The sequence below is a fragment of the Thermobia domestica genome, chromosome 11, assembly GCF_964235325.1.
Source record: "Thermobia domestica chromosome 11, izTheDome1.hap1.1, whole genome shotgun sequence".
Classification (NCBI taxonomy): Eukaryota; Metazoa; Arthropoda; class Insecta; order Zygentoma; family Lepismatidae; genus Thermobia; species Thermobia domestica.
Genome location: NC_137464.1, coordinates 226,591,881 through 226,619,851, shown reverse-complemented (window position 1 = coordinate 226,619,851; position 27,971 = coordinate 226,591,881). Strand labels below are relative to the sequence as shown.

Sequence of the window (27,971 nt, the reverse complement as noted above, 5' to 3'; positions counted from 1 at the left end):
CGAGTTCCAGTTTATGCTTCTATCACTATAATTCATCACCACAATTTTCTGACATCACTGGTATATCACTTCCTATAAACTTAGAAGTTTCTATGTACTTTGGTTCTCAGCTAACCTCCTTAGCTTCAAAAGAATTATCTGTTTTGATACACGCTATCCATTAATAGTAGTCTTTTCCTGTCCCATGTCTTTCGTCCAGCATACTCTCTGTCACATCACTCAAACATAATTTTTTATCAAACAATGTCCAAACTAAATTTTATTATCCGTTCCACGCACCTAAGTTTTACCTTCTGTTCAATATACAAAATTCGTAGAACTTTTGGCGTTTTTCATTGTTATATTGTAATATTTACGTTTCTGCTACTTAAACTAACTCTATGGTCTATGGAATCCGGAGTTCAATGCCCCGTTCACAAAAGCTCTCCATTGACTTCTATCCTTAGCCAACTGGATCCAGTTTCGACTTTGTATTCCTATTTCTACGAGATCCATTAGAGAATATTGTCTTCCCATCTGAGCCTAGGTCTTCCTAATGGTCGTTTTCCAATTGGAATTTCCAGCGTTTCTATTTTCTTCCATTCTGGCTACATGTTCTGACCACTTGACCCTTCTAGATTTGATAACCCTAAATTGTTCTAAAGTTTGCTAAAAATGTTTGGTAAACGGTACAACTTACGTAGTTCCTCGTTTTGAAGTTTCCACCATTCCCCATTCTCGTTCCTCTTGGGTCTGAATATTCGTCTTAGGTCTTGTTCTCAAACACTTTCACTCTACGTTCCTCCCTCAAATTAAGCGACCATGTTTCGCAAACCATACAGAACTACAGGCATGATTATCGTTTTGTATATTTTAAGCTCCTGCTCTTTACAGTACAATATTCAATATTTCATGGATCTTTATTTCTAATTATTGATTCAATAACTTATGTAATATATATTTTTTTCTTTACTATTATATTTCATTTATTTTCTTTTTATTCTTAGAGATTTTACTATCTCTATCCTTGCTTTCTATTTTTCATTGACATTTCAAATCTTTATTAATGATGCTATCATACACTGAAAACTAATCACTTATGTTACTATCTCCCATCACACTTCTGCAATTGTGACAGGTTCCATTATTCTAGTCAGTATTGTTTTATACTTTGTTCTATTTTTTTTTTTTTAACTTCACATCTTTTCCTCACATCTTCTAATATTGTACTAATTTTCGATTCAGATTCTGCAATAACTGACATATCATATGCAAAGTAAATATATTAGGTCTTATACTTCCCACCGAAACATTTTTTTTTCTTTCCTCAAACTCTTCAAACCCTCTATTCTTATAAACACGTATTAAGTGATATCCATGAGATACAATATTTTCATCGAGCACCTCTTCCGATTTTATTATCCTCTGTCATTTTTTTTTTTTTTTTGTTCTAACTCTTCCCACTTAGTATAATCTAACTCTTCCCAGTTAGTATAATCTAACTCTATTACGATAAACTCTTCCCATTTATTCTAACTCTTCCCAGTTAGTATAATCTAACTCTATTACGATAAACTCTTCCCATTTATTCTAATTCTTCCCAGTTAGTATAATCTAACTCTATTACGATAAACTCTTCCCATTTAGTCTAACTCTTCCCAGTTAGTATAATCTAACTCTATTACGATAAACTCTTCCCATTTAGTCTAACTCTTCCCAGTTAGTATAATCTAACTCTATTACGATAAACTCTTCCCATTTATTCTAACTCTTCCCAGTTAGTATAATCTAACTCTATTACGATTAACTCTTCCCATTTATTCTAACTCTTCCCAGTTAGTATAATCTAACTCTATTACGATAAACTCTTCCCATTTAGTCTAACTCTTCCCAGTTAGTATAATCTAACTCTATTACGATAAACTCTTCCTATTTATTCTAACTCTATATGTAAGTTTCTTCCCAGTCTTTGATCTTTCCATTTCATCCCAAGTATCTTTGGTACCTCCCATCAAAGTTGACCAGTTCAAACAGTTAAAAACGTTTGCTAAATGAATGAATAATTCTTATAATTCCTTTACTTTGTCTACAAAGTTTTTAACTATTACTGCATAAGCCAATAGTATCTCAAATGGTCGGTTCTCCTTCTACTTTCTTATTCATTCATTTCCACATTATCTTAACTATCCAATGATTAATTTCTTTGGCGTGGGAGACCCGGGTTCGATTCCCGGTGGGAGCTCATATGGTTCGGATTCCACGTGAATCAGTAGGTCCACGTCTCATATAGTCTCGCTGCTGAACGGGACGTTAAACTCAAAAATCATCTCAACCCAAAGATGAATTTTCACCACATACAATGTGAGACTAATAGCTCAATAGTCCTCATCTTTTTGTATTCGATTTCTTAGGTAATAAAATTTTGCCTCTTTTTAAGAATGTCGACCTTCTCAATTAATTACAATTTCGGAATACATCTTTTTTCCTCTTTATAATCTGAATACACTCAATAGATATAGTATTAACTATCTCAGTTTCCTTTTTTTCTTCATTCTGCATAAAGATTTTTCGACCACATCCTTCAGTGCAGTAATCTTTTTATCATTTTCAATACTTTGATTTTCTATTCCAATACCTAAAATATAGAGTTCATACTTGATCTTATACGAATCCATCGGCCACAAACTTTGTTTCGCTCACAAAAATACATTTCCGTTCTTATTATTTCAGTTCTTCTGTGCTTGCTTTTTTTAATTCAATTTACCACTTGCACTATTCAAATTTCCCTAAGATTTTAAATTACATTCTTTGTCAGTATTTTACGTGTATTGTATGCTCCTCTGGATTTTTCAATTTATCCTTTTAATTAGTTTTTTATACACATTCTTTTGCTATACATACTTTTGCTACTCACCTATATTACTTTCTTCCATCAGACTTATGGAATTATGACGGGTTTCATATCTAGTCACCTTTATTCTTTATAGTTTTTTTTTGTCTCATATTGTTTCACAGCTTTTCCTCGTATTTTCGAGGAAAATAGCTAAATATTATACAAGTATGTCTATAATATTTACACATTATTTAGTACATCTTTCACTCTTCACTTATCTTTATCTTATTTACAAGATACCTTCTAAAACCAGACTTCTTAGCTATGCTTCCTTCACTATGTCGAGTACCGTTACCTGACATGTGCTGTGCACAGTTCGAAATGTCCCACCATTAATTAGTTCATGTATCTATTCTCAACTTAAAATATTTTTCATCGAAATTCTGAATGAATCAGTTTTAAAAAAACGAATTTAACTCTTATTACTTACTCAACTTCCCTGGCTATTTTTTTTTTTTTTAATTGTCTTGTGTTTCAGCCAGTACAATATTGTGACTAAAGCTCTTATACTGTAGAAAGGTTCTCCATGTTTTCTTTAAATTGGTTGAAATTCTGTTCTTTATCCTTTAAAAAGTTATTTGCTATCCTTGGTAACCGAATGGAGACATCCAGATCCAATCTTTTTTTTTCTGTGATTGTACCACATCTTTACTATCATCAGCGAGCTATGTCGTCAGAAGTTAATCAATCTTCATTTCTTCCATTTCTTTTATTTAAACCATATCTTTGTATTATCTCTTTCCCCACAAAATCATTTCTATTCTCCATTAAAACTAACCTCTACAATCCCTCTCTAGGTATGTGATTTTATAAAATTTTGTAGCAAACTTCTTTCTCAACCTCTTGGAAATATATTCTTTGTTCCAAGATGTTGGACATTAAATAGAACAAGACTAGAAGAACTATTTACATAGAATAAGCAGGGAGAACAAATAAAATTTATTTTAAGTTGTTAAATAATAAGATATGTTCTATTTTTAGCTAGAATGAAAGTTGATTATTTTAAAGGGTGACTTCAACTTTCGCCTATTCAAAATTTGCCTAATAACCTCAGGCAATGAAATTTACGGGTGTTAACTCAAGAGAAAGTGTACACAAATCTTGAATTCAAGATTCCCCTTTCAAGATTTGCCTAATGCGAAATTATGTTGATAGTACTGACAATAAATGACAAAAATTTGTACTAGTTTCTAAATTTAAAGAAATATATATATATATATTTAAAATGTAGTAAATAGTGTAAGCACAATTAAAGTATATGACTAGATATTAAATATTTGGCATCGAGATATGATAATGTTACATGAAGTTACAAAACATATTACGGAAAGTATAAAATAAAGTAACATAAATTACACGAGAGTTTACATAAATCATAAAATAAGATTAAACAAAGCATCAAGAATAAGTATAAATCTGAAAAAGTCCAATCACAGCGCGAGAATTATTTCAAGAGGAAATGTTAATTTTTAATTAATTTCAAACTTTTTACTCCAATTTGTATGGATCTGATCCGAAAAAGGTTACTAACTTAATGAAATTTGCAGTTCCATCAAGAAGACATATCCCAGATATCCGCCTTCACTCAATATGGATGCCATATCTAACTTGGTCTCCACCGTCAATGGAATAATTATAGAAATAATAAATACTTCTGACCAGAGTATATACACTTGTTTATTAAAAACTAAATTACAGTGTAACGGTTTCGACAACTTAACGTTGTCTTCATCAGACACTAACTGAAAGAGATATCTTAGAGTGCAGATATTTATACTAAAAGTGAAAGTCCTTGTGTGCATGGGAAGCCACCTGGGTCGTACTTCCCCGGGCGTCATCTTTCGGCCACCTGCCCTGACTTAATTACCCTCCCACCTGTGTTTATCTTTTCCAGACACACCTGTTGTTTATACTTGACCAATTGACTTAAAACTTTCTCTTAATCTTCCTCTGATGCCTATTAGATGTAAATAACAGACTATACTACATACAACTGATTATAAATACAGCAATATAAAAATATATAGACATAAAAAATAAACTATAAAATATAACAATATATAAAACTCTATATAACTATATACAATATTAAACTATATATAATATTAAATATATGAATATAAATTACATATAAATATGTTCAATCTTGTTTCTTCACTTCAATTTGTTCCAATAATTTATCCCATAGATCATGTATTAACAGTCCACTTGTCCAGGTGGGAGGGTAATTAAGTCAGGGCAGGTGGCCGAAAGATAACGCCCGGGGAAGTACGACCCAGATGGCTTCCCATGCATACAAGGACTTTCACTTTTAGTATAAATATCTACACTCTAAGATATCTCTTTCAGTTAGTGTCTGATGAAGACAACGTTAAGTTGTCGAAACCGTTACACTGTAATTTAGTTTTTAATAAACAAGTGTGTATATACTCTGGTCAGAAGTGTTTATTATTTCTTTAGTGAGTTCCAGAGTCGTGATGGATAGAGTGGAATAATTATGTTTACCATGATTTCCTACCTTAAATTCAATCACATGGTCTTGAAATTTATAACAAAATATTTTGTAAATAAAATTTCTTTCGTTTGATATATAATACATCTCTGTAGCTTAAGTAGATATAAAGTTACAAATGATAGAACTGGCTTGTGTCACTTAACCTTGCCTCTGTTTCTTTCAAGTATATTTTTCTGATTAAAAAAAAAAAAAAAAAAAACTTGTTCATAAAGAAGGCAGATTTCATCAACCAACCAAAATGTTTAAATACATGAAAATATGGGAGGAAACATGGATGATGTGATACTGTTTTTACATAAATAGGAAGTAACGCGACTTTATCTCTGTTCCAAAAAGGAAAAAAAACTTCTTAGAAACTACCCAAAAGATAGACAGGTTGTGAGTATATTCAAGAAATCTACTACAAGTCCTGAAGAGCTAGTAAAAGTGGGACAACATTTCCAATTACACATTCATGCATCGCATGATGATGAGGCACTGGCTTTCTGTCGATATTTCACATATAGAAGACTAATTTCACACCAGTCAATCATCTCTCAGTTTTACCTATAAGAGCAAGTTCGAGCAGATGACACGTGTTGAATGTGTAACATCAGGAGCAAACTTGGCTGGAGCAAGATATTCCAGCAATTGGTTGCAAATGTAAAATTCTCATGTACTTCATCCACCTGCTCATGTTCGCGATATTTTACTCAGACATGTGTATTATTTGTAGGAACATCACATTTTGGGAGTGAAAAAGTAACAGGATGAAAGTGACATGTTGGCATTTTCTTATTGTTGAACTACCCTCGGTTACTTTTATGAATCTTTCGAAGTTTTTTCTTTCTTTTTTCTTTCTTTGTTTTTCAGTGTAACATTTACCCTTTTCTTCTTCTGAAAGAAGCAGAGTTTATTATATGCAAGCAGAGCAATATATAAACGCTCTTTGAAGTCTTATCCTAAAAAGCTCTTGTTTCAACGACTTCTTTCATCTGAAGCAACAGTGGGTCAGATCCAACCAAATCGTATCGTTTATGACACAACAGTGCACCGTGTCAGGGATGGGTTAATTTTTGTGTCTTTTATGTACTATAAATTATTTCTATCGTTTATAAAAAAACAATTTACTCAAATAACGTTTTCTCTACGGACTATTTTGGTAAATAAGTTTACAGAAACTGCCGTATAATGACCCATTATTCTCAAATGTATCATATTTTGTCAATTGTAATGATGATATGTTGACATTTTTTCTTTATTTGTTTTACTTATATAAGTACTATACGTATAAAAAAAACAAAGAAATCAGAAAAATATGACTGAAAGAAACACAAATAGAAGATTAAACGATACAAACCTACTCTATCATTTGTAACTTTATACTTACCTGACCTACAGAGGTGAATTATATATCAAACGAAAGGAAATTTTAGTTACAAAATATTTTGTTATAAGTTTCATGACCGTAGAATTGAACCTAAGGTAAGAAATCAAAGAAAACATGATTATTCTATAGACGTGGCGACCAAATTGGATATGGCAATCATATTGAATGAAGTTCAAGAGAGATATTCGAGGACTTTTAGAATATTATTATACATGAAAGGAAAATTATCCGACAAGTTTCATTAAGCTACTAATATTTGCTGGACTTGTCAAAATTTTTCCCTACATTCTGAACTATTTAATAAGAGTTCAAGCATAGTTTGAAGAGGAAATGCTAACTATTGACGAGGTGCAGAACTACCAACGTATGCGAGCTAAACCAATATTTTAAAAAAAAATTCAAGCTTCGCCTAATAAAAAAAATAACTCTGTGTCATCGCTTTGATTAACGTTTTCATAGCTAGGAGGTATTAGGCGAAACTTGAAGCCCCGTATTAAAGATATTTAAAGTTGAAAGAATGTCATCATCTACAGACGAAAGAAAAAATAATTTTCTGGGATTATTTAAAATATACGAGAATGATTCAAAAAGTATGGTGATACCTTTATTTGTGTTTGATGAGAGATAGCACCGATACAGGTATCAGTGGCAAAGAATTGTGGTAGCTGCTGGCGACACCATAGTCGAACTGTTGCTTCCAAGTCCGCATCACAACTGTAGCGTTGGCCATTAAAATGATTCTTAAGTTTATGGAAGAACCAAAAGTCGCAGAGTGCAAGATCCGGTCTATAGGCAGGATGAAGCAGAATGCCAACAACACTGCCGCTGTTTCAACGGGACGCCACCATTGGATGCCATGGATTGCTCCATTACTCTAAAACGAGAAGAGATAGGGGAGTGAAACATGTGATATTCTATAGCTTAAACATCAGTGCATTAATAATAAAGAGTTCAGAATGTTTGCAGTACTATTGGCCAAGTAGTGAGCTTGAAAGCATTACTTTCTGAATCACCCACGTATATTAAGTTTTATGTAGCCATACGACAATTGCTACCTAACAACATATATTTTATTTATTTATCCTTTTCTATTTATTTGCTTCTGTGTAGGTACTTTCAGCCTTGATCTATTTCATTTCCTTTACGATGTCTTTTTAAGCAAATACGTCCCCTATCCTTCTCTTCTAGAGACGCCCGTGCTAACAACTACTTAGTGCGTAGTAATAAATGCGTTTTAACATAAGATATACTACATGTTATAAGTTTGGTGGGATATTCAGCACTTTCTATTGTAACAATTTTATTAAATTAAATACTAATTACCAACGTTATGTTTGATCGATAGTAAAACAATATTATTTCTCGTATTCCAGAAAGCTTTGACGACAATTTGTCTGGTGGAAGATAAAATCCAGGCTAGATTTCATGTCATGCCTTTGCTTCCACACCAGTTGCTACGCCACAGATGTATTCAATTAAAAGAAAGTAGGTTTATAATTTTACAGATAACACTCCTAAGTTTTAGTGTTACTTCAATTTTATTGAGTTAAGTAATCTATTTCTGTAGATATTATATTTGAATTACTTCATGCGAAAAGGACTACAATCACCAAAATGGCGAAATTGAGTTAACATAGGATTTTTGTTCCTATTGAGTGTACCTATGTTTCTATGCATAGAGAGCTTTAGTTTCATTGGTCTAACATTTTATATGAACAAATATTAACTTCGATTATTCTACGCAGAATGGACTTGAGTTAGTGACTGAATCCCTTTTTGCATGGAGAATTACATTTGTTTCGTATGTTAGTGGTAATAGTTATTGATTTCGTACCATTCGATTGATAGACCTGCAATGCCTAGAACCAGGAGAAAAAAGTCTTAATACAGTTTTGTTTGGAAAAAAAGCAAACAATAATAACTAAATAAAATCACATGCATACGGGGCTTTGTCTGTAATTTACATACAAGAAGGGCTTCAGTCCACAGTGGAAACATTTTTTACCATGGCAATGACCATAACAATGGTTTTCCTATACGGAATTCGATTAATGTAATTGTTCTCTACATGAAAAAAAAAAATGTTCATATTGCTTTTATAGTTTCAAAACTGCAATATTTTTCTTATTTTTCACAAAATTAAGCTTGTTTGACTGAAGCCCTTTTTGCATTAACTGATTCATTTACTACTCCAATACTTGTTAAACAGTGACGGCAAAGATTAAGAGTGTGCCGCAAATAAATAGTAAATTCTTGCCGCAACCAGTTGTCGAATTGGAACTACATTATTACCGGTATCCTTGTACTTGCAGACCTGAGTTAAGCATATTTTGATATAATAGTGGAGCTTATTTTTGAATTTTTAGAGTAAGCACTGTGGAAACTTTTAAAGGAAGTTACCCTTATAGCTGCGATGCAGCAATAGTGTGTAGTTTAGAGCACTGAAGAAGAAAGACGCAACCAAAGTAAGAATACAAGTTCCAGAGATCTGTTCATGGGGAAAAAAAGTGCAGGAACTCCACAGTCCTGAACCGAGCAACATTGCTTAGTGCAGGAATGCTTTATATAACGCGGGTTTTATATTATAGTTTGCTCTGACACAGTTTTTTTTATTATGGTTTGCTCTAACGAGGTTTTCGTATTATCACATACGTTTACGAACTAGCAACAGCTTTACCACTTTAATTTTTTTTTAATGACCAAATAACAAGACTGAATTTTCGTATCCTCATACGAACATTTTCAGGAACGAGTCCAATAAAACATGTTTTTGTATGAACACAATGGGCCTTATGCAGAGTCGTTTTGATGTCTGATTAAAGCTATACTACGGGGTTGACTAAAGGATGGTTATCAAAATTGTATTCAGAGTCTCTGATTAGGACGTAATATTTGACCAAGTTATTCACATGTGGCTAATTAATCTAGAGCAGAGGCTAATCTTTTACCCACGGTTTAGTGTGCGACACAATATTTCGTGTTTCATTTATTTTCATTTTTACAGAATACGCATGCGCTGATCTACTTTTCCGTAGTTGCCACATTTATTTTTCTCACCCGATGCATTGGGGTTAATAAGTTAATCATACCCAAATCATCTTTTTAGTTGTTCTCAAAGTAGACTCTGAATACCAAAAAGTGCATCTTCTTTAATAAAGCGTAAGTGTGCTACTAACTAGTCGGTGACTAACCCTCGATTAACAAATTCTCTCTGAATACCACTCAATATCTTTTATTTGGAAAATTAGGAAAAATTAAGTGTGCTTAGACTTTTGGGTATATATATATATATTCATTTTTTGCATATTTCTTATATTTTCAGCTTCTCATTACATTCTAGAAGTTCGTAATGATGTTCACAATATATCAGCCACAGCGGCGTACTACCAGCATAAACTTCAATCTACAAGAGCCAATATGAAGCTAGAACTATTTGCTCAAATTGCTAACGAACCCACTTTTAATATTCTTCGCACAAAGGTACATAAAAATATTGTTTTCACTTCATATATCAGGTAATCTTAAGAGTATTGAGCCTCTTGTGCACGAGCTAGCGTTAGTGTCCTAATCTCAGGGTATATGAGTCGCAGCGGGTCAGGTCCAATGTCATTTAACAGCTGACAGTAGGGGCTAGTAGTTGTGCAAAACGTGTTGAGATTCTCATAGTCAGACCTGAGGTATTGCGTTGTGAAGATGAGTTAACTTTCCGGAAATCTGCGCTACATCTTACAAGTGTTTTTCAATATAGGTGCAAATACTGCACATATCCGTAAAAGAAATTTGTGCTGTTTATGGGTAAGATTCGTTATCAAACGCAACAACCTATAAGTGGTTTAGTCGCTTTTGTTCTCTAAATTTCGATGTCTAAGAAGCTTCTCATAGTGAGCGACCAATCATAGTAAAAATGGATGATATTCTGGTAAAAGTCGAGCAAGACCCGCGTGTAGGAAGTCATGACACCATCAATAACCTGAACATTCATCACAAGTGTTAAAACGTTATAAGAAAGTTGGCTACAAAAAGAGGCTCAACATTTGGATGCCACATGATTTGAATCAAGAACTTTTACTCGGTTGAATTTCTATCTGCGAATCACTAGTGAAATGTAAAGAACTCGAGTCATTTCTGAAGTGGTTGATCACAAGTGATGGAAAGTGGATAACCTACGGCAACAGGGTTCGAAAAAAAATGTGGTCAAAGAGAAGAGAAGCTCCACAGACTATGATGAAGCTTACACGGATGTCCAGAAAGGTTACGCTGAACGTTTGGTGCTTTTGCAAGGGCATCGTGCATCACGAGCTGCTGTCGCTGGATAGAGCAATAGAACCGGACCTATGCTGTCTACAATTTTCGTGAGTGCTGTTAGTAATTCAAAGAAATGGCCAGAACTGGTGAACAAAAAGGTTGTCGTATACCACGCTGCCAACGCCAGACCGCATACGTTTTTAATGACTCTCAAAAATTGAAGGAACTTGGCTGCAATATTTTAATTAATTCAATCTTTTTCTGCTATTCATTTGTTTCTATGATGTAGATAGTTCTTTTTTTGCCGTACGGAATACTACGCATGATTATCTTTAAAACAATATTTAGTCATTTTAGATGAAAGTTTGGTATATGTGCCAAGAAGATTCATCCTCTTTCCAATTAAATTTCGAAAACCCGTTAACTAAAAAGGTATATGTAATTTCAACTACCATTCTTTGTACTTACTATATAATCTAATTAAATTGGGTCTCATTTTTACGTCCTTTTTTTCTTTTTTTTTATAGATATTTTTAGGTCTTTTTATAGATTCATTTTAGGCAATTTTTAGGTCTTCAACTTCCGAGCCCTACTCATAACATTTAAAATCAAGTCACCAGTTTTGAAAAAGTCGATTAGCACTTGAAAAATCCAGTTTACTTTAGAGGTGAGTTTCTTCCTGAGAAGTTTCTAAAAAGAAGATAAAGCAAATGATTTTGTATACATTTTAGAAATAAATATTTCATTAATAATCTTTCAATATGGAGTAGTCATTTCTCTTGAGAAATTCACTCTTAGGAGGGGGGGGGGGGTTGAGTGCTTTCGGACAACTTTCCTTAAAACGAATCAGGTGAGTTTTGTTCATATTTCGTAAATAAATATTTGCAATAAAAAAAAACATATAATATAGCTTTCAATTTTTCTTGGAAAAAGTCAGAAGAGAGAATCTACAAGTGGGATGAGATTTGTTTTCTTTCTTTATTACTTTCGAATGACAATAGTGATGAGTTCTTGTGATTGTGAAACAAAAATAAGTTAGTAAACTTGAGATTTCGACAGATTACACATTTCATGATTTGTACATGTCTAAATTCTTTTGTGTGTGTGTGTGCTCTGTCCATTTGTTTGTTTCTATGTACAGAGGTCATACTTCTTAATGCATCAATATTAAATTTGAAAATACTGGAAAATATTTTTAAGGCAGTGTTGCGTTTCATATATATATATATATTATGACTAAAGATTTCATTAACAACTCTAACATATTGCGTAATTAATTTTTCTTACAAAATAATTTTAGAGAATGTAGTTTACTGATGCTTTGTGCCGATGATTTTCTCGAGAGTGCTCTGATAAATTCCTTGATATTTTGTGAATAAATGTTTTATCCTTAACCCTCCGTTTCTGAGTAACCCATGAAAGGTGCACTACGATAGAACTAAAAAAAAAAAAAAAAGACATGCAAAATAAATATAAATAAGAAGAAAACTAAAGTGATAAAGTGCACAAGAGCAGGACAAGAAGGGTTAAACGTATGGCTAGAGGGAGAGAAAATTGAAGACCTAAGACGTTCCCTTATTTAGGAAGTTTAATATCCTCGAACTGAAGAAGTGAAAAAGACGTAAATTCAAGAATAGCGCAGGCTAAACAACCATTCAATAGGAAAAGAGGACTACTAACATCAAGAAATGTGTCGTTAGACGATCGAAAACGATTTATTAAGACCCTGGTATGGAGCGTGGCGCTGCGTGGATCAGAGACGTGGACATTGAGAAAAGCTGAAATATCCAAACTGGAAGCATTTGAAATGTGGTGTAGGCGCAGAATGCTGCGCATATCATGGACCGAAAGGGAAAGGAACGAAGATGTACTAAAAGAAGCTAATGAAGGACGACAGATCATGAAGATAATAGGAAAAAGAAGAAACAGCATGCTTGGCCATCTTGTTCGACACTGTGCTGATAGAGGAAAAGGCAGAAGGAAAACCAGGAAGAGGAAGACCAAGGATAGAATATCTAGATGCAGTTATGAAGAAACCTTGTCAAAGTATAAAACAGCTCTCCCAAGGAAGAGAAAAGTTCTAAAATTTCCATGTTGCCCACCAACCTATGGTTGAGGCGAGAAAGAAAGAAGACGATAGAATGAGTTTTCTACGGAAAAGGTTTTGCGAAAATATCAAGTATAATTTTGTTTATATTTAGTAAATAATAGTAAGACTATTCATGGCTTTGGATTGATTATTTCAACAAAAGAGACACTGGCCAAAGCTTAAAACCCACTTTATTTTAAATTATAATTTGTAACTGTTTCGGATATCTAGCATATCCTTCTTCAGACACTATCGAAAATAAATGAAAATACAGACATATATATAAATATTGTTATGACAAAGTTTAAATTCTTTAACCGTCATATATATATAGTCATTGTTATGAAAAAGTTTAAATTCTTTTAACAGACATATATATAGTCATTTATTTATATATATGTCTATATTTTCATTTATTTTCGATAGTGTCTGAAGAAGGATATGCTAGATATCCGAAACAGTTACAAATTATAATTTAAAATAAAGTGGGTTTTAAGCTTTGGCCAGTGTCTCTTTTGTTAAAACGTAAATAATAATACTTCAGTAATAACTGCAACATTACATGGTTTATTTTAAGAGGTGGAAGAGGAAAAGTTTGTTCCTGTTGCTTATACATTTTATTTGACCATAAATGTTGCAGGAGGATCATTTAAAGGAATGCATTAGTTAGTGTAATACTCATACGTTCCGATAACACAACCAATAAATAAGATTACATTTTTTTGCTTATAATCGTACTTACTATTAAATCATATTTTGTTTAATTTATTTACGGTAATAAACAAACAAATAATATTGTCATTATTTATATGGGACTAGGAACAACTTGGTTACATTGTTTGCAGTGGGATCAGAAGAGGATTTAGTGCGCAAGGATTTAAAGTGGTCGTACAGTCTGAAGCTCATCCAACTTTTGTTGACCGGCGAATCGAAGCTTTTATAACCAGTTTAATGGTGTGTATAATGACTGAAATATAATGAATCTACTATTTTAAATGTGTTATTAGTGATATATTTAGTATTATGTTAAACTGCTTGTTTTCTGAGATGTAAAATACTATCTGAGGAAACACAAAGCTGAGAAAATCTCAGGAAATTTTTTGATCGGTATGGTTATTATTAGTAGAACACTTGAATGTGTCGTTTTTTGTTTAAAGAAATCAATAGGTGTATGATTTAATAATAATCAGAAATTTATCTATTTTATAAAAAACTCTACAGTTTCAACAAATAACCTCCGTCATTATCAACAGTGTTGAAGGAACTTTAATCTAGTTAATTAGAGATTACTTCAGAGCATGACATATTAAGTGTAACGAGATTTTGAAAAAGGATAATATAAAAATGAAAATGTCTATCTATCTATCTATCTACCTACCTACCTATATATATCTATATATCTATATCTATATCTATATCTATATCTACATCTCTCTCTCTCTCTCTCTCTCTATATATATATATATATATATATATATAGGGTGTTTCAAAATAACACCGACAAAGTTTGGGAGGTGATTCCTGACACCAAGATAAGACAAAAAGTATAGATCAACTTGGGTGCACAAATGCTTCGTTTCGGAGTTATAGGCTTCCGAAAACATGAAAAATGAACTTTAAAGGCCCATAGCTCCAAAACTATGGGAGTACTTCAAATTATATGTCCTTAGCCAAACTCCCTCTATAAAAATTGTTGCGGAAGTACCGCAGGGTTTTTAAGCATGGATATTTGGATAGGGCACATACTAGTTCCTAAGCGAAGTCTTAACCCGACTACAGTGGGTGTCATAGTTTTGGAGCTATGGACCTTTGAAGTTCATTTTTTCATGTTTCCGGCAGTCTATAACTCCGAAAGGAAGCATTTGTGCACCCAGGTTGGTCTATACTTTTTGTCTTATCTTGGTGCCAGGAATCACCTCCCAAACGTTGTCGGTGTTATTTTGAAACACCCTATATATATATATTAGGGTGTCCCTTTTTTAGGGTAATTTCGTGTTGCTATACGCATACCCACTATAGTATTCTATGTGACCGTAAACAAGCCAAGCATTACTGAAATAGGAGCTCCCTACGAGAACGTTAACCCGTGCCGACTTGACAAAGTCATAAAATGACATTTCCACATTATCTATAAGATAATTTAGAATGTCCAACCGTGATAACGGAAAAAACTGAAAGACACAGAGAAACGAAACTTTGTACAAAGCAACTAGAGGAAAGACGACATCTGCCCGTGTATTGACGAACATCACTGGATGAACAGTGTTGCAAACCCAAAAGAAAGTTTTGTTTTTGTAAATCGAATGACCCAAATTCGATATTATCATTGGAAGCAACAATAAAAACAAAGACAAAAGAGATAGTAAACGCAGATCAATGTTGCAAACTTTTCGAGAAATAACGTGAAACATGTATTAAATGCATATGGCTTGGCGTTCACAAGGAGAAAGGTTCTAACGTTTTGTACACCTTAAATTAAATATTGACAAGAACTGTATACGTTGACTCCAAGTCTAGAAGGGTCCGTTGAACAGTGTTGCCATCAAGAGAAGAGAAAAGTTGAATTTGGAAAAGGTACAATAACTCGGAAAAGGTCACCAGTGCAGTATGGTTTGAAACCTATAATGCAAGGCGGTAGAGCATGAGGAGCAGTACCGTGGCTATGTGAGACCGATAAGTTACATACTGACCGAGATATTCGGCATCTTGTTAAACCTGAGAAGTTAGATTTGTAAAAAAAAAAAAATAAATAAAAATAAAAAAAAAAGTCTACGCTGCACAGTGGGTTGGAATCCTAACAACCTGTGAAAATATGAAAACAGCGTGCAATTTGCATAAATTTATGTACTTATGTGTTTTTGAGGTCGCTGATTGCGATGATGACGTCAAAAGTGAAAAGTCCAGAATGGCGGATAAAATATATTCGAAATTCTCCAAATGGGCTGGAAATTGAGTTTGTTATATTTTTGAGGTCTCTAATAACATTTTGGATGTCACAATTGTAAAATTCACTATGCCGGAAATAATACGGTGGGTAAAATGGGCGTAAATCGCCATTTGGAGAATTTCGTAACGTATTTGCCCTCCATATTGGATCCAATAACAGGAACCAGTGCTGAACTGGACGTGAAAGTGATAATGCTATAAACAATTGCAGATCATTCTTGAATGTGATATGGAAGGTGCAATAACGTTGCTGAAACTAGAATATATTACGTGCTTGTAATTTAATGAGACTATAACTTAACTCTCTGCTTGGCCAATATCGGCGTATGTTGTGAGAAAATAAAATAAGAGATTAATTTGAAATATGTTGAACTGTAGGGCACAGACACGTCCGCATAATTCATATCCTTTATCAAATAAGCAGCAGATTAGAAGCAAACATAGGAAGTATACGACGTAGGGCCTACACAACGTAGCCCCGCTCATGCTGGATATTTTCCGTTCAATGTTTTTTTTTTCTTCTTGGAATCTGGGTATTCTGGAGTCTTGGAATCTGGGAATCTTGGGGTCAGCGTAAACAGTTCTTGTCAATATTTAATTTAAGGTGTACAAAACGTTAGTAACTCACTCCCTGTGTGTGCCAACAGCTTTTGTATTTAACGCATGTTTCACGTTATTTCTCGAAAAGTTTGCAACACTGATCTATGTTTACCGTCTCTTTTGCCTTTATTTTCATTGTTGCTTCCAATGATGATATCCAATTTAGGTCATTCGATTTACAAAAACATAACTTTCTCTTGGGTTTGCAACACTGTTCATCCAGTGATGTTCGTTAATACACGGGCAGATATCGCCTTTTCTCTAGTTGCTTTGTGCAAAGTTTCGTTTCTCTGTTTCTTTCAGTTTCTCCGTTATCACAGTTGGACATTCTAAATTATAATGTGAAAACGTTATTTCATGATTTTGTCATCAAGTCAGCACGGGTTAACGTTCTCGTAGTGAGTTCCTATTTCACGAATGCGTGTTTATGGTCACATAGAATACATTTAGCGAGTGTGCGTTCGCAACACGAAATTACCTTAAGTAAGGGACAACCTAATATATATAGGATGTTTCAAAACAACATCGACAATGTTTAAGAAGTGATTCCTAACACCAAGACAAAACGAAAAGTATAGACTAGCCTGGGTGCACAAATGCCTCGTTTCGGAGTTATAAGCTGCCGAAAACAAGAAAAAAAAAAAAAAATGAAAAGGTCCATAGCTCCAATACTATCTGACCTACCGTAATCGGGTGAAGACTTTATTTAGGAACTAGTATGTGTTCTACCCAAATATCCATATTTCAAAATGCTGTTATACTGTCGCAACAATTTTAATAGAGATAGTTGGTGAGTACTTCAAATTATATTCTCGTAGCCAAACTCCCTCTATAAAAATTGTTGCGTAAATACCTTACGATTCTGAGAAACGTGTTTTTGGATAGCGCAAATGTTAGTTTCTAAGTGAAGTCTTGACTCGACTACGGTAGGTCCCATAGTATTGGAGCTATGAATCTTAAACTTCATTTTTTCGTGTTTTCGGCAGCCCATAAGGGAGCACTTGTGCACACCCAGGTTAGCCTATACTTTTTGTCTTATCTTGCTGTCAGAAATCAGCTCTCAAACGTTGTCAGTGTTGTTTTGAAACACCCTGTATATATATATAGGGTGTTATAAAAATTTGTCTCAATATTTTGGAAATAGGTTCCTCATATGGACCTGTGTTCAGAACTGCATAGTTTCATAGTTATGTGGTACCGAAAAAGTGAAAAAATAACTTTAAAGGTCCATAGTTCCACTAGAATAGGACCGATTGTAGTCGGGTTAAGACATCACTGAGGAACTAGTATGTGAACTATCCAAATATCCATCTTTCAGGACCTTCGGTACTTGCACAATCATTTTTAGAGGAGCTGTTTGGGAGTACTCGATCACTCTCCATCTACCTCTTTAAAAATTGGTGTGCAAGTACTAGAGCATTCTTAAACTGAATATTTGAATAGTTCATATAGCAGTTCCTCAGTGATGTCTTGACCCGACTACAATAGGTCCCATAGTAGTGGAGGTATGAACTTTTAAAGTTTACTTGTTTCACGTTTTGGGCTTCCTATAACTCCGAAACTATCTAGTTTCCAACATAGGTTCATATGAACTTTTTCTTATTTTGATGTGAGGAGTTTGTTTCCAAAATGTTGTAACAGCTTATATAGACAGAGGCATTAAACCTTTTATCTTCAAAGATCTTTTATCTTTTATCAAAAACGTAATATGATCTTATGTTAGAGATTATTGCAAAATATCTATTTGATTGGATGTGATACTTATTGTAGCAGTTTTTTTTCGAAATAAGGCCTCTTGAAACAAGTTAAATTTTCAATCACTTTTAATTTTTTCCCTATTTATTAAGATTATGCTAGTGAGCCTTATAAGATTGTTGTGTAAGTACCCCTATCCGTCCGCTACTTAGCACGATAACTCAACAAAAGCATTTTTTATTTTTATTTTATTATTATTATTTTGATTTTTAATTTTTATTTTATTATTATTTTATTTATTTATTTATTGCAACACATAGTTAGATCACTTTGTGCGATATATACATTGCTGTAACGTCTTTTCCCAAATGATGGAATCATCCAGATATGTGTATGGTCCTTCACAATTTGCTAGCAAAGTGTCAATGAACTAAAAAAAAAAAAATGGGAGTACAGTTGAGCCTGAACGCTAAGCTCTTTTATAAATTCCCCACGCAGTGTTGTTCACTAAATACTTCTGAGATTGTTCTTCTACCTTCAGTTGCAAATAGATTTTTTTTTTTTCAGATCTAAAGAGACATAAAAATTGGCACCTTTTAACTTACTTAAAATATCCTTAATCTTCGGTAAAAAGTATGTGAGAGCTTCTCAGTGAATTTTTTCAATGTTTGTTTAACATCAAAGCAAAAACATAACTCTTCATTTTTTTAACAACCACCATAGGTGTAGCCCACTCTAAGCCATCTAGTGTTTCTAAAACTTCCATGTTGCACATCCTATGTAACTGTTCCTTGCTTTAGTTTTGTAAAGCACATGGTAAACAAAGGCACTGTATCCTGCCTTAAGGGTATAGTGACTTTACGCAGCACGGCTTTATTAATAGGTTTCTCGAACACATCATGATATTGCTCTCATAGATTGGTTTTACTATTGTTATTACACAATAAATTTACATTTATTTTATGTCGTCTAATGGGTCAGTGGTATTGCGTTATCACCACTGCCTCCAATTGGGTGTCAAGATATCCATCCATTATCTACCTAATAAGGGATATTTAACCTTTCCTTCTATTATTATTATTATTATTATTATTATTATTATTATTATTATTATTATTATTATTATTATTATTATTATTATTATTATTATTATTATTATTAAGGCTAATTTACCATTAAATTGTACACTTAGCTCAATCTGTTTTACGTTTATGCATGATCCATTTGCGTTAAGCAAAATTCCGTTATGTGGCTGACAGCACTTGTCTGAGAAACGCTTAGTTGTCTGTTAACGCACACAGTGTTAATAACACGGCGTCTGTGTTCTATAAGAAATTAACTGGTTTATCATTACACATTAGTTCGACACTTTTAGGTACGTGAAAACAATGATGCCAACCGGTGTGAAAAATTCCATTTTGTGGAATTTTCTGACATTAATTTTTCGAATAAGGATAAAGGGAATTTTCGTCAAAATTGGCAGCATATATGGGATTTTTCATATATTTCTTTAATTGAAGTCAACAAAATTCTCTAAAGAAGCGAGAAGTATACTAGCCACACTTAAATAAACGCAAAATTAGTGTTAATTATAGAATTTTGTTGTTGAAAAGTGCATGTTAGTATGAAAGTGATTTATGCAGAAATCTAAAAAAAAAAACGAGCACTAAGGAAGGTCAATTGTACTCTGGTATTTTTAAAAAAAAAAATCATGAACGCAGAAAAGTAAATTACCAAACAACGAACAACCAATTTCTGAAACATCCCATACGAAATAACTGGAGAATGAACTTTGTCTATTTCACTACATTCAGTAGAAAATTATGGTACAAAAGTGTGATAGAAATACTAAATTATGATAACAAAATGTTCTTGTTTTCATCAACAATTTCAATAGTCTCTTTTAATTAAGGAAAATACTATTAGCAGTCCAGAAAATCGGAATTTACTAATTATTCATTCAAATATTGAAGTAAGTAAGTCACATATGCAGTAGTTTTAATTTCAATATTTTATAAACTTTGAAAATTTTGTAATTAGCATAGCGCATGGGAAAATTCAACAGCGAAAGGGAATTTCTGCTTTTTGAAATGGGATTTTATAAGGTTTCAGGTTGGCATCACTGCGTGAAAATCATTTTTGATACTGTTATTGTGGAGCAAAGTTTCTTTCAACTGGCACCGTGGAGTTTGATATTATATGAAACTAGGTAACTGCTAAATCAAGCAATAAACTTTTCAAGAGAATATTTATTCAAAAATGTCATTAACTGCTTTCATTTCCAACATGCAATTAGACCACCAACAACCATAATAACAAATATCTTCTTTTTCTTAATAAATAACTAAGTATGTGCTATGTTACATTATCATTCTTTCCCTAGGACCTATCTACGACAAATTATAGGTGAAAAATAAAAACTTTGTGAAGCAAAGCTGAAATCAATTTCTAGAACGTAACTGTACATGTTACATAGTACACATGTTTACGTATAGAAACACATTACATATCTTATTCTTTGTAGATTTATCTGGAAGACATGACCCAAGACGTTTTTGACACTCACAAAAAATCCTTAGAAGCTCGAATCTTGGAGAAGCCTAAAACGATGTCACAGTTAACAGATAGATATTGGTTGGAGATCTATAATCAACAATATAACTTTAATAGGCCAAAAATTGAGGCAGAATGTTTAAGAACTTTAACGAAGGAAGATATATTACGCTTCTATGAGGTATGTTGTAGTTTGGGAAAAATATAGTAATTTTGAGAGAAATAACATCTGAAGATTGAACTGAATTGAATTGAGTTGAATTTTATTGCGTTCAATGACCTTTACATTGGCTGATTGCCATATGGTGTAGAACATGTCAATGATATTATACAAAATATATATTCATATTATTGTAAAAACGTAACTACTTGTGCAATATATTCTACGTGATAGAAAAACATGTCAAAATGTCATTTCCTTGGAAGGATTATTAAGATACATCACTCATCCATACAGTTTTTTTTTTTTTTTTTTTTTTTTTTTTTTTTTTTTTTTTACAAAGTAGAGAAAATATATAATGTGTACAAGAATTACATTTACGACTTAGCAGAGCCTAGATCAGTTTGCAAGTATTCCTCCACACTATAAAAGCAGTGGTTTAACAGAGTATGTATTGACTTTTTGAAACTTTCATGTTCAAAAAGAGATTTAATTTGATTAGGCAAAAAGTTCAAGAGTACGCCTTTGTACGCAATAGAATGGATCTGTTATCTTGAAAATTAGTCCACTCATTTAGGGAAAAGTACTCGTAACCGCGTGGATTATTCTATGCGATTTTTTTTTCTTCTCGAACTTGTTAATGTTTTGCAAACTTGAAATAAGTGTTCTCATGTTTACTTGTGCTAGGTATTGTTATCTAAATCTGAAAAGAGAAAGCCATAACATTTCCTGGTTTCCGTTGTTTTTTGGTCAATTTATTCTTGTGTACAAGATAAATTAAATACGTTGAATAAATTAATATTGGAATTATATAATAAACTCAAGGAAGTGTGTACACAGACCGCTATCAACTTTAATCAATTCTCAAATACTTTCTCTAATGAAATAACATAACTCGTTATATAAGAAATACAAACAGCAGATACTTATTGATCTTCAAAATGCAAATTCCCTTCGTCAAAAATACAAATTTATAAGAAACGCGTGTACACGAAATAAGAAAAGCAAAGATCAAGTTTACTAGCGATTTGCTTCACTCACTTGTCAGTCAAAGATTTCAAACAGCTTTAGAATAAACTGAAATATTTAGGTATAGGAATGAAAACTAAACAAAGCATTTCCTCTGGGTTAAACTTAAATGATCTTAATGAATGAAAATTTCTGCAATATTCCTAATTTAGACTTGAATGTAAAAATAAATATATTAAATAGAATTAAGCAAAAGAAATATATTAAATCGAATTAAGCAGAACAAAAATAACACATCATTTAGTTTTTCTGGTGTGACTGTAAGTCAGGTTGAGTCAGCAGTATCAAAAGTTATGTAAAATGCTAGCGGACTCGATAAAATGTCAATTCTTATGATAAAGTTTTTCCAGTATATTGTATATCCTATATGTGACATGTGTAATCTAAACATTAGTACAGGCATATTTTCAGAGCAGTGGAAAGCTGATTTTGTAAAGCCCATTGTAAAACTCTTCTTGCCTTCATTGCACTCAGATTATAGACCTGTGAATATAACATCAGTAGTATCAAAAATTTTAGAATGTCTTACCCACGAGCAGTTAATAAGTTTCTTACAGGAAAATAGCCTAATGAATTCTTTTCAGACTGGTTTCAGAAAACATTATAGCACTGCAACAGTTCTAGTCAAAGTATTCGATGACATAAGAGATGTGATCGAAGAAAGAAAAATAACAAGTATGGTATTTCTAGATTTTTCAAAAGCTTTCCAGAGACTTGACTTCGATATATTATTAGCTAAATTAAGTTCTTATTTTAACTTCTCCTCCAAAGCTATTATGCGGGCCGCGGTGGCTCAGTCGTAGAGCGTTCACCTCTGGTGCTTGGGGTCCTGGGTTCGATCCCAGCCCCCGCCAAGTGAACTTTGTGGTGGACCAACACCGCGTGCGTGGGTTTTCTCGGGGTTCTCCCGTTTCCTCCCACTTTCTTTATTCCACCATTTCATTCATCACTCATCATCACCGTCTCCTTTAGCCTAACCGGCATAACCGGCATAACCGTGGGACGTAAAACTTAAAGATTTCATTTCATTTTTTTCCAAAGCTATTATTTGAATACAGTCATATTTACTCAATCATAAACAAGCAGTAATGACAGATAAAAGATTCATCTCAATGGATTTCGAGCGCGTTTTCTCTTGACCACATCTCGATGTTCTGCCGATCATAATGTAATTTTCTTATTGCGTATTGCCTCTTGAATATTTGGTGGATTTGCTAAGACATAAAGTTGGACGTCATCCGCGTATAATGATATTTTACATGGCTTATAGTATTTGGAAGATTATGAGTACATGATAAGCAAAAGAGGGGACAAAGTACTGTCCCTTGTGGTATCCATTATTGTATGTTGTATGTTTTACATCCCTACATTTCCCTCCCTTTGGCAACACTGCAATCAAACTTATACCATAATATTGCCACATTCTTCTTTAAAAAAGAAAAAGGTCTTAACCATATCAATCGGTTAAATACTCTTTGAGCTATAATTCGTTATCTGAAAGTCGACGAAAATGTCTAAAAGCGCCCCGTACCGAAAGGGCTAATCTAAAACTTCAAAGGCATATGGAGCCGTAACTAGACATACTTGGATATGGATTTATAAGGAAAAATATATGCAGTAGGAAGTCAAAAATCCGAACTAATTGGGACCAAATGTAGTTCGGATTTTTAAATTGTTCAGATTTTCGAAAATGACCAAGAAAATGGCATTTAGGCTTAAATATACTATACGATATACTTTTTTATCCATACAGTAGTTATACAATACCTACAGTAATTACAATACCGTACGTAAGACTGAATGTTTCTGAAGAACCTGCTCGTACACTAGATTACACTGTTGTTGTAACTCACACTTAAAAGTTAACTTGTATAGGCGTAACGGAAAATAAAAATAAAAATATGTATGACAAAAAATAACATATGAACGAGCTTTTATAAATACACTGACTTCACACAACACCGACGGACAACCCTATTGTTTGTTTATCGCTAGCGCTAAGACAAAATGTAAAAAGCTTCTAGGGACAGCGTTTAGATTTTTGACGTTCGGATTATCGACGTCCTACTGTATTTACATTTGATGTAATTTGTCACTTTTCCAAGTTTGCCACAAACTCACCCCAACACTTATATACTGAAATGGTACGTTTATATATTTGTTTATAGTAATGCAATCCCTTTGTAAGACAGCGCAGGTTCAGCTAGTAAATGATAATTCTGTGTGATAATAGTATCTACTACTATAAATTTAACTATTATTTTAATACATTATCTTTCTGCTCATTGCAGAAGTACATTATGCCAGGTGGTATTAAACGAAGTAAGCTGTCTGTTTATGTTTTGCCAACGAAACCCACAGGTGAAGTGTATGGTGCAATATCTCATAAAGAGGTAAGAAATACATTTCCCGTTCAAGCTTTAAATTTCTGATTAAGTTTGGAATGGGAATTCATCTTATTTATGATCAATGGGGGCTCTTCAACAAAGTCATATCGGTTAAAAAAGAAAAGAATATTGCTTCAAACTAACCTTGGTTTGAAACGATGTAATATTTAGTTTGAAACGATGTAAATTTAATTTTTATTGATGTGACATCCTTCAAGATCCGCCAGTAATTGAATTAATATTTCACATTAACTCAATTATAAGATATTAAAAATATATTTACTTCGGCTGCCGATTGTTTTCGCAGAAAGTTATGCACTTGGAGAATATCAACAGTCAAGTTAAACAAAAAAGTCATTCAGTGCATCAGTGAATTTTAACAATTAACAGATTTTAAGTAGTTTCATTAATGGTATATCACTTAATTAATTAGGAAATAAAGTGAAGTATGTTTATAAAATATTCACTATAAATCACCTTAGTGTGCGTCAAGATACAAGACTCATTCAACAAATAACTAGAAAAGATTTGTATAAAAAATCTATACGACCGTGATTGTTATGTTTTGTTATTTTATGGTGATATCATAGCTATTTAGAGCTGGCCCGTCATCGTTCACGGGATGCTAGGAAACACAAGATGGCAGCGCTCATAGGATTGTTCTAACTTGGAGCAGTGAAATGTGGTTAGATTTCTATTAAGCGTCAGAGAGGTTAATCGCCTCTTGAGTTCAATACAGTAACAACTATAGAGTTAAACACAAGTTCATAAGTGAGCTGGAAAGTTCAAACAAGGAACCAATGGTGAAGATTCTCCGCGTCCAGGTCGCTCTTTCACTAGACACGGAAAGCAACATTGCTAAAGTGGAAGACTTGATACGGGAGTATTACTGTATGTAAATTTGCATCTCAGATGAAGAAAAGTGAAGAATCAGGCCACCATATCATTCGTGACTAGTGTTGGGCACAAAAACCGGTTTCTCGGTTTTTGGTTTTAGGAATACCAAAACCGGTTCTTAACAATTTTCAAAAAAACTGTTTCGGTTTTCTTCAAAACCGGTTCCTGTTTTTCCAAAATTTGTTCTATTTCTGACCAGAATAGTGTTTCGTTCTTCTCCAGAAACTGATTCCGTTTCCACAGAAATAGTTTTATGTGTTTTCCAAAAGTTTTCACCGCAACTAGTTTCGGTGAAAACCGAACCGGTTTTGGAGAAAACCGAAATATCGGTTTTTCGGATTTCGGTTTTTCTAGAAACCGGATTTCGGTTTTATAAAAAAACGGTTTTGTCTATCTCTATTCGTAGTAGATGTACCCCACTACAGACGGCCGAGTCAGCGAATTTGATCTTGTTTTCCTAGAAATCGATATCATTTCCTGGAATTGGGAGGCAAGTTTCGACAAGCCTTTAGTTGTTATGTTCATAGCCTTTTATGGCTACCACAGAAGCGCGTGGGAAAATTTTGGTTTATTTGAACCCCCGTCACCCCCTACTCTTCTTTAGTTGCTATGTTCATAGCCTTTTACGGCTACCACAGAACCCCGTGGGAAAATGTTGCTATGCTCATAGTCTTGGACGCCTACCAGATGTAAAAAATAAGATAAAACATGCCTTTTCGTGTTCTTGTCGTTTATTGGCTAATAATTTGAATCCCCAAACCCTCCACCCCTCTTGCGAAGAGCGTAAGCGGAACGTATGTGCTTGTGTAGATCATTCTGTTAGTAGCTATTGCAAAGGAAGAAACGTCAAAAAATTTAAAGATGTCATCGTCAAAGAGTTTATTAGATAAGCTTAATAAGCCATCAATGGTACCCTTTACAAAAATGCGAGATTTGGAGATTGGAGAACCATTTCGTATTGTAAACTGTGAGATAATTACAACGGTATATGGTAGGAAGGCATGTGTGACATTTGAAGGAGGCGAAAAAGTGATTTTACCTGGACGTTGTACTGAAAAATTGGAAGCAGATAATGGTGCATTATTAACGTATTTACAAAGTGGGAATGTCTGTTTAATATATAAAGGAATGAAGATTAATGTATCTGGACGTAACATGCACGATCTTGAATTTACTGAACGGGTTTACTCATCGTAAGTGTATGGTAGCATGTATTATCTGTCAGGAAAGTAAATGTACACTTATTTTCCGAGTCTGGCATTCCTGCGCTCCATCCGTGGAGAGTATGAGAATTAAATCAATCAAATGTTTACTGAGGGGCAAAAAGAAAAGTTTAATCTGAATAAGACATTGCAGAGGAGCACAAGCTGTGAATACGAATAGTGCATAGTGTAAATAAAGGACGACACCGAAAGAGAAAGCCAGAAACAGCTGTTAAACTTAGAAAAACGAGTAAAAATTGTCGAAGTGGGAACATAAAACACAATTACAACAAATACGCCGACAACTAAACGTTCACCACGCCATGATCTTGGTGTAGTGGTTAAGGTGCTGGCTTACAAGTGAAAAGGACGTGAGTTCGAATCCACGTCAAGGACGTTTTAAAAAATTTTTGTTAATAATACATACAGCTCATGAGAGATGGTAAAAGAGGTCGTATTTAGTCTTTCGTAGCAATTATTATTGGTAATGTTTAGTACTGATAATACTTTTTGTCTTTGCGTATTGCTTTTATTCTCTTCTTAATTTTGAAAGAGAAGAATATCCGAACAAATGCCACCAAAATTCCTCATATTTTGAATGTAAACGCCATTTGCAATTAGTAAAGAATAAAAATTGAACGTTCCGATGTAGCTGCAAAAAGTAAAAAGAAAAACATGGAAGTGGAGTTTTCGAATCCATACTCATGGTTATTAAAAATACAATTTCTACATGCTTTTACCTCCCGACCACGTTTCTACGTTAGCAATTAAGAGGTTTGTGCTTAGGTTAGGCTGGTCAATACATTTTTCAAAGGGGCCCGGTTTAGCTCTGACGCACCACAGGTGCGAGCAGGGAGCAAAACACCTTTTCTCTCTCCCTCTGTGTGTCTATTTATCCATCTATCTATATGTATATATATATAACGCTATTTGTGAATGCCATAGCCACCCTAATTTTCAGCGGATTGAGACAAAGCTTGGCACAAACATTAATTGTTGAAATATCTTGATGAGTTCGTTAACCAGAATAATCAGATGAAAATGTTCAAAATGGCGGCCCTTCAAACTCTTAAAAACTTCCAAGGGAACCAAATTTCGCCCATAAATAGGTATTCAGAAAGTTTGAATAACATTTCCTCTTTTACTGAAATATTTGTGTGCAGGGACTTATTGAAATATTGGACCCGATTAATCGCATAAAGAAGGTTCACGCCCTTTCGCTACGGTCAGGCTTTTTTTTTGTTTGTTTGTTTGCAGGAGGGGGGGTTATTTTTCCATCGGAACAAGATGATTATTAGTGACGATATGGAATTACACATTATAAGTGAAGTAACTTGTAAAACGTGGTATTTGAAAGAATAATATAATAAATGTGCTTTCCCCTAACACAGAGAACTGTAAATCATGTATTT

General features: G+C 33.5%; 1 protein-coding gene across 2 annotated transcripts in view; it reads left to right on the top strand.

The window, feature by feature from the left end:
* The window catches only part of LOC145664779 (insulin-degrading enzyme-like), a 155,791-nt gene that overhangs the window by 91,615 nt on the left and 36,205 nt on the right, over window positions 1-27,971 (top strand). For both annotated transcript variants that reach the window (XM_081731735.1, XM_081731736.1), the window contains exons 17-21: window positions 8,130-8,241; window positions 10,079-10,236; window positions 13,910-14,044; window positions 20,856-21,065; window positions 24,365-24,466. In XM_081731735.1, coding sequence (XP_081587861.1) covers window positions 8,130-8,241; window positions 10,079-10,236; window positions 13,910-14,044; window positions 20,856-21,065; window positions 24,365-24,466 — 717 coding nt within the window. The remainder of the gene's footprint in view (window positions 1-8,129; window positions 8,242-10,078; window positions 10,237-13,909; window positions 14,045-20,855; window positions 21,066-24,364; window positions 24,467-27,971) is intronic.